Here is a 7942-nt window from a genome sequence, read left to right on the forward strand (position 1 = left end):
CGGGTCAGGGCCGCGACAGGCAGGGCCTCGTCGGCCACCGCGCCTCTCCTGGCCCCCCGCGTGGGCCGCCCGGGGGAGGCTCACCTTCTCGCGCTCTGCCGCGCCGTAGCTGTCGGGGAAGGAGGCTCTGTCACCTGTGTCCTCACTGATCTTCCTCTCCTCCAGGTAGAACTGCCACTTGGCCTCGAAGTAGAACCAGTGCTCCTGGTACTCTGCGGAGGGAACAGGTGAGTGGCCGCGCCGTCCAGCAGGAGCTGCCTGGTGATGGCGCCTCTCGCCCCCGCTGGGGGCCCTGCACAGGATGGAGGGACAGGGGCAGCGGGAGACCGGCCGTAAGCCAGACAGGACCTGTAGTCCTTTCCACGCGCCCCCACCCCCCCGAACCTGCTGCATCTACTCATTGGACTTGGGGCCTGCGAGGAGGCATGTGTCCTATTCCTAGGGAAGAGCTTGAGGCCCAAGGCCAGGCCTTTGGTGAAGTCCTGTCTGTGGCCACCTCGGCGTCCTCAGAGAGGGAAGAAGTCCGGGCCGGGCCTTGCTGCGGTGCTGGTCTGTCCTGCTCTCCTGCAGGCCTGCAGGGGTGCCGAGGCCCGAGGGATGTCCTGGGCGGTGGCTGAGTCTGCCCCTCTGCACCTGGAGAACTGGGTGTGGAGGGGCAGGGCCGGCGCTGCCCAGGGAGCCAGGGGATGCCAGGAGGTGCAGGGGCAGGTCCAGGATGAGGCTCTGGGACCAGCTAGGACCCAAGCCCTTAGGATGCTGGGCTGACGTGGTCTTTCTACACTGAGAGCAGGCCACTTACTGCCCCGTTTAGGAAAGGACAGAGTGAAAGGCTTGGAGCAGGGGCAGCTCCGTGGGGCCTGGAACCCGCAGCGCCATGGTGGGAGGGCCCGGTGTCCAGGCCTCGTCAGACAAACCTCCTTGGAAGTTTTTCTAGAAGCCTCCCTCAAGGAAGACTCCAGCACTGAGTGTTTAGGAGTGGGCTGTCCTGACATCTAGCCTAGACCTTCTGAGCACTTTCCTCCAGGACACACCCTGGGACGATATTCTAGAAAATTCCACAGCAACCGAGAACCTCCGAGTTTGCACGAAGCCATCGGCCTCGAGTGGCACCCGCCCTGAGAGCCGAGGGTGCTTCCGTGGACTGGGGTCTACTGGCGCCTGCTGCCTGGTGTTGGTCAGCCCATGGCTCCACAGTGGCCCCCAGGCCCCAGAAACGGCGGCCCCCAGGGTTTCTGGCCTGCTGGCCCGTTTGTGTCTGAGCCAGACGATGGTGGGTAGTGGCTGGGGCCCAGTTTGGTCCCCAAGACAGGTGGGAAGCCCAGGAGGCCTTTTTGCACAGGGCTCTGCTGGGCTGGGTCTCCCAGGTCGGGCAGAGGCGTCGGCGGGCCTCAGCCTCCTCCAGGTCAGGCCTCCCTTGGTCTGGGGAGCTGAGGTTTCTCTGCAGCTATGAGCCGAGCCGAGGGCGGGCCGGGGTCAGCAGATCTGCAGCCTTGGCCTCCAGGGACGCAGGCACGCACCCCGCCTCGTGAGCCGTCCTGAGCAGGCGTGTGCTCGGGCCAGGCAGAGGCCTCACACCTGTGTCCGTTCCCACAGGGCCTGTGTGCTTTGGCCAGTCCAAGCCTCCAGGGCAAGCGTGGAATCCTACTGCTGACCAGGTGGAAGCCGGCTCCCGAACCACCGGGCCCAGCTGAGCCGGACGCCTGCTTGAGGTCGGTTCTGCTCATGCCTACCGGGGAGGCTTGTCTGTCCGGGTGGAGGAGCCGGCAGACGCGGCCACCGCGGGCCAGCGCAGGAGCGAGCGGGGAGGCCAGCTCACCTGCCATGTGCCGGATGGTCTTCTTGCAGTACTCCTCGGCCAGTGGGACGGCCCTCAGCATGTCCCTGCCCCAGCACTCCAGCGGCCGTCCCTGCACGGCGTAGGACACAAACAGGGCGGTGCACAGGGACCCTAGGAAGCCTGGAGCCGGGAGGGAGAGGGACAGAGGCCACCCAGTCACCAGGCCTTGGGGCCGAGTCCGCTCTGGCTCAGGATGCCCGGTAGCTTGAGTGCCCTGGGCAGGCCCCGCGGTCTCACCTGCCCCTCAGGTGCATGGTGTGCTCACAGCCTGCTCCCTGTCAGCAGGGCAGCCGTCCCGCCGTCCGGCTCAGACTCCCTCGCCTTCCCGCATGGGAGCCCTCCCCAGCTGACAGCAGCTCCGCTCCCTCCCGACCTCCTGTCTCTGAGACCTGACCTCGATGTGGGTTGTCAGCCACCATCCCTTTGTGTCCGGCTGTTTCTGAGGCGCACTGTCCTCGAGGCCACCCTGCAGTGGCACGTCCTTTTGCGGCTGAATACTCCCTCGTGTGGACAGGCCCCGCTTTGACTCTCTGCTCGTCTGTGCAGAGACGCAAGGTGGGGCGTGTGGGCGCAGCCATTGGAGCAGGCACGGCAGAGATCTCACTACCGAGGCCCCGGTGTGGCGGGTCCTCCCTGGCTTGAGACTCCATGGCTCCCTCCGGGGGCTCCACCCCACCTGGCCTGGGCCTTTTCTCCTGGTGAACCCTGAGAGGGTTGCCATGTTCATTTTCTCTGCCTTAACGCATTTAGGAACCGTTTACTGGAGAAAGCGTGTGAGACTCTGCTCTGGGGGAGATGCGGTTAATGACGCCGAGCCCGGGAAGGCTGTCAACCTTTCCAGGGTGCAGGGAGACGGCGGCGTCCTCAGGAATGACCCTGAGAAGAGGTGGCACCCAGGAGGCCACAGACAGCACCCCCGACCCCTGGGTGCCCCGTCTGAGCACGCCTGGTCTCCTCACCCAGCAGGAGCTGCTGAGCACCTGCGAGGACGCACCAGCTGCAGGACAGGGGGAGGGGATGCATGCGGTCTCGCCTCAATATCCCCGTCATGGTGGGCAGAAAACAGCCAGGACAGCAGAAGTGGGCCGCGAACCTGCTGGTGAGTCCAAACACAGAGGGCACTCGAGGGTGACCGTCCGCAACGGCAGTGACAGCAGTGGAGGGAGGAGGGAACTAGGGGTGGCAGGGGGGACAGCAGTGGGGGGAGGAGGAGCTGGGGGTGGCACCACTGATTGGTCTGGTGGGGGGCTGAAGGCTGGCACGGGCTTGGTGCTCACGGCTGGTGGACACTGTCCCCAGATCCCTGGCCAGGCCTCCTCTGGGGCTCTGTTGTGCCATGGCCCTGCCCTCAGGAGCCAGCGGGGGCCACCTCACTGTCCTGTGTGTGGCATGCAGTCTCTGGGGTCAGGTGGTTCACTGGCTGCGACAGAAGTGGAGCTCCGACGGCCCGGGGGTGGGGGGGCGGCTGTGCGACACCGGCCACTGCCCGAGGACATGAGACGGGGACCAGTGCTGGGCAGGAGCGCTCTGGCACCTGCCGCAGAGGTCACTCAGCCCGTGTCCTCGCGCTCCCCGCCCTCCCTGTGTCAGGCTGCGGTCCCTCGACCGTGTGATGTCATCCCGTCCCAGACATGGGGCCACATGCCCTCCTGGGCCGAGACTCGCCGACCTGGCCCACGCACGCTCCGGGAGGGCTCCCGGGTAGGCTCCTCTGCTGCTCGGGGAGTAGTCAAACAGACCCAAGCGAGTGCAGCCCTGGGGCAGCGGGCCACCTCTGGGCCCAGGGGCCGTGAGTGGGGCCAGGCAGTCACTGGCCTTGCCGTGATTCCAGGGCTGGCTGCAGGAGGGACTGCCAGCCAAGAAAAACGGAGTGGCTGTGGGCAGCCCACCCCAAGGCCGTCGGTCTCCCTCCGGGCGGCGGGTTGGGGGCCGTGCAGTGGCCTGGGAGCAGCTGGCGGCATCAGGGTGCATGGCTTGTGGCACAGCACCCGACCAGTGGGCAAGTGCCACGGCCCCCACGGCCCCACATCACAGGTGAGGACGCAGGCTCACGGGGCTGGGGACAGGTCATTAGACCCAGTTCCTGAGTGCAGCCCGGGCCAGGGCTTCTCCCGCACACGGTCGACCTGCCACTGATCCCACTGGTAGGCTGAGAACAGACCAGGGCAGAGCTGAACACGAACCCGACTCCCAGCTGGTGACCCCGGCCCGGCCCGTGAGCCTGGCCCCTGCCCGGGGTCCCCGGTGGTTTCAGCAGCTGTGCCGACGGCCTGCCCGCACCCAGCTACCTGTGGGGTGGTTGTGGGTCATCCTGCCGCACTCGACGCTGACCTCCACCAGGGTTGCCAGCCGCTCCGGCTGCCAATACCGCATGCCGATGCACATGGCTTTCGTGGCCGCTCCGAAGCCTGAGCCTGCAGGGAGGGGAACGCAGGTTGGCGTCTCCTCGGAGAGCCCACCTCTGGAGACTCAGCTTTCGCCAGCCGTCCTGACGCTCATTCCGGCGGGCCGTGGTGCCTGAGCAGAGCCGAGACCTGCCAGCGCAGACGCGAGTGGGGCACATCCAGGTGTCGGAAGGAGACTGCCGTGGTGGGGCTCCCGGTGCGCAGACAGCCGTGCCCACGGAGCGAGCCTCCCTCACGCCGTGCTCCTTCACAGACAGCAGTCGCAGGCTGCAGGTGACGCACAAGGACCTGCACGTGCCTAAACCCAGGCCCTCATGGTTCCGACCCGGAGGACGTCATAAGCAGCATCAAGCACAATCCTGACATCAGCCTAATCTCACGCCCTCCTGTCCCCCCGCGCCTCTAGTCCCAGCTGGCACGGACGAGCCTTCGCCCTGGGTGTCGCACGGATCCATCCCCTCCTGCTGCCAAGGGGCAAGTCCCTCGTGCTTCTAGGGGGTGAGTGACGGCGTTTGGGAAGGCTGCGTGGGAGGTCAGCCCTGGACGTGGGCCGGTACCTGGCCAGCAGGGGTGTGGGTAGTATGCCGCTGGGTCGCAGAAAAGCCTTCTTAATTTCCCAGACCTTGTCTTCTGTCTATGCAAGATGGGGCGAGAGCAGCTGCATCACCCTACTCAGAAGTACCGTGGGGGTGAGGCCAGCAGGTGGCGCGCTGCTTAAGGCACTGGACTCCCACGTGGCCAACCATGGTTTGAGTCCTAGGCCCAGTGGCTTGAAAATTACAGTGGGAGAGTACGTGTGCATGACCAAGATCCCAGGAGGAGGGATTGCGACGTGGCCATCTTCCTGGGGAGTGATTTCTCACTTTCCCTTTCACTGTTTCTCTCTGATGAGTGCTTGCACCCTATGGCAAAAACCTTTAAAGAAATAAGGAGGTGGGACCAGCAGATGGTAGAATGGTTATGTCACTGGACTCCTACGTAGTCAACCACAGTTCAAGTCCTGGACCCGGCTCTGGGCTCGTGTGCATGCATGTCCGAGATCACAGGAGGAGAATGGAGAAGGGATTGCGACGTGGCCATCCCCCTGGGGGTGATCTCTCACTTTCTGCCTCTGTCTGTGGTGAGCACATGCACCCTATAGTAAAAATCACTCTTAAAAAACATAAGGGGCTACAGAAGGTGGTCGTGGGGACCTCGTTCAGGCCGATCTCTGCAGATGCTTCCACGTACCCACGTCCGTCCGGCAGGCCAGGCTTGTGATGACGTGGGCTGGGAGGGGCGCAGCCCTGTGGGGCCCCAGTACAGGGCACAGTGAGCGTGTGACAGGGCAGTGCAGGGCCTCCCAGCAGGGTCCCGCAGCCACTCTGCAGAGGCTCTGCAGGAAGGAGGCCCTCCATCCCACCTAGGCACTGAGACAGGCCATGCGTGGGCCACAGCACGTGGGGTGAGTGGCCCTTACCTGCGTGGCCACCAAGGCCACACTGCAGGCCACTGCAAGGCACGGCCAATGCCGCCCACAGTCAGAGCAGTGGCTACTCCGTACAGCCCGCCCACGTGGGCCAGATCAGACACGGGAAGGGAAGACGCCGTGGACAGGGTGACGAGAGCAAGTGAAAAACTGCCAAAGGCGAAAGGGAATGTCAACGTGGACTGAAGTGACTGCAGTGAAATCATGATCCGTTTTTTAGGTATAAAAGTTAAACAGTAGTTGTCTTAAAAATGATTTACAAAAATTACTAGAAGGTTCTTGTGCACACCAGAGAGCGACAGAGAGAGGGGGCAGGACCGAGTGGCCCAGTGGGGCGTGGCCAGCCCAGCCCCTCCGTCCACCTCCCCATCTCGTGGGGTCTGGGCACACCCACATGTGTGTCCTGCTTTCCAAGTTGCTGGGCCAAGACCCCAATGGCGGCCCGCCACATGGGATCTGGCTCCTGCGGCCGGTACAGCATGGCCCGCCCGGGAGGGACTTACCCTCTAGGGCTCGGCAGGTGCCCTGGGTCTGCTCTAGCTCGGTCCCGGGCCGCAGGGTGAGAAGTAGGGTCAGAGCAGAGTGGGCTGTGGCTGGGAGGGGAGGCACCCTGAGGACAGGAGGGACGCTGTGTGGCCCTGCACCCACGGCTCACGGGCGGACTTGGTGGGGGTGCTTGTGGGTCGCCGAGGGCTGCCTTTGTCAACGCCAAGCTTGGGCGGGGTCTCGGATTCTCCACAGCAAAAGCCCAGCAGCGGCGTGACAGGTGCTGTCTGGACAGGGTAGAGGTCAAGGGCGGCCACTGCTGGACGCCGAGCGGGCTCCTGGAGAAGCCATCGAGCAGCCCCAGGCCAGGCTGCCAGCCTCAGCTGAGGGGTCCAGGCCGTCACTGAAGGCTGGCCTCAAACTCACTCTCACTAGACAAGTGCCACAGAACTCAGACGCACCGCAGCAAGCCAGCCAGGGCCGGCCGCGGGGGCCAAGGGGGCTGGACCTGTGGCCGGCTAGGGTCCTGCGCCCCAACCTTCTCTCCACCTGCCCGCCCTGCTGTGACCTGTGGGGAGTACAGTGAAACAGCGTTTGGTTGCCACGGTTTTCCGTTGTATGTGGTTTGAACCCTGGCCTCAGGGACGTGAGACGTGCCAGGCATGCACGCATGCGTGCCCCAAATTCAGACAGGACAGAGAGAGGGGGGCCGCGCCTCTGGGTGCTTCCTCCCCTCCCCGCGCTCTGGCCCGCACAAGCCCTGCGGCAGTTCAAAGCGCAGCAGCCGAGCTATACTGTCTTTCATTTTTGAAGTCTCACCCCTTCGCTGAGTCTCTACACGCTTATTGTGTGACTGTTCAATAAAACGCTGGGGGCCCACGCAAGTGATGTGGGTTTGGGTGTGCACGCACATGCATGTGCCCAAAACCCCGAGGGGGAGAACGGAGAAGGAACCGCGCTGTGGCCATCTCCTCTGGGGTGACCTCTCTCCTTGCACCAGTCTCGCTGGCGAGTGCACCTGCCTACAGCAGAACAGATGTTGGTTCAGGCACTTAGTGGGCAGGTCGTCATTTCCTGGGTGTTTAACTTCTTCCTCATAAAACTTTGTTATTTATTTTAAAATTCTTATTTTATCTTAATTGACAAATAGTAGTTATATGTGCTCGTGAGGCGGAGTTGTAGAAACCGAGACAGGAAACTATGAAGAGGCCCATGACCGGGAGGGAGAGACCACAGCACGTGCCTCCAGGTGCGCCGCGGCACCGGCCACGTCCTAGCCCCGGGCCGCCCTCTTCAGCATCCCTTCCACGTAGCTGCTCGTGGTGAGAGCGGTGCCCTCCCTGGTCCAGTCCGCCCTACAGAGGCGCACGCCCGTTACGCACCCTCCCTCACAGTTCCCTGTCGTCGCCTTTCATCAGGTCTCAGAACTGCCCAAGGGCCGGGTCTGCAGCGGGACCATGCAGAAGGCCCCAGGCTCACACCCTGACGCTCCGTGCATGCCGGGGGCGGGGGCAGGGGCTGGGGCCAGTCGTGGCATGAAGACCCTGCAAGGAGCTGTCCCCACCACTGCCCTCACTCCTGCCCGTGCCCTTCTCACATGCTGTCTCTGTCCAAAGGGAAAAACAAACTTAGAAAAAGAACTCCTTGCAGTCGAATTGCCACCCAGCCTTCTGGTAGGGGACCGTGGGTCCCCAGTGCTGCCGCCTCCCCACCCCCCACGGAGAAGCCAGCCTCGAGGCCTGGGGG

The 7942-nt window shown here is 64.0% G+C and overlaps 1 protein-coding gene across 1 annotated transcript in view; it reads right to left on the bottom strand.

The window, feature by feature from the left end:
• ADPRHL1 (ADP-ribosylhydrolase like 1) overlaps positions 1-7942 on the bottom strand; it is a 16037-nt gene that overhangs the window by 1904 nt on the left and 6191 nt on the right. The window contains exons 3-5 of the mRNA XM_006159663.3: positions 4126-4251; positions 1817-1957; positions 85-212 (exon numbers count right to left, since the gene is read on the bottom strand). Of these exons, the coding sequence (XP_006159725.1) occupies positions 85-212; positions 1817-1957; positions 4126-4251 (395 nt within the window). The remainder of the gene's footprint in view (positions 1-84; positions 213-1816; positions 1958-4125; positions 4252-7942) is intronic.

This window comes from Tupaia chinensis, unplaced genomic scaffold (assembly GCF_000334495.1).
Source record: "Tupaia chinensis unplaced genomic scaffold, TupChi_1.0 Scaffold000644_1, whole genome shotgun sequence".
NCBI classification, from domain to species: Eukaryota; Metazoa; Chordata; class Mammalia; order Scandentia; family Tupaiidae; genus Tupaia; species Tupaia belangeri.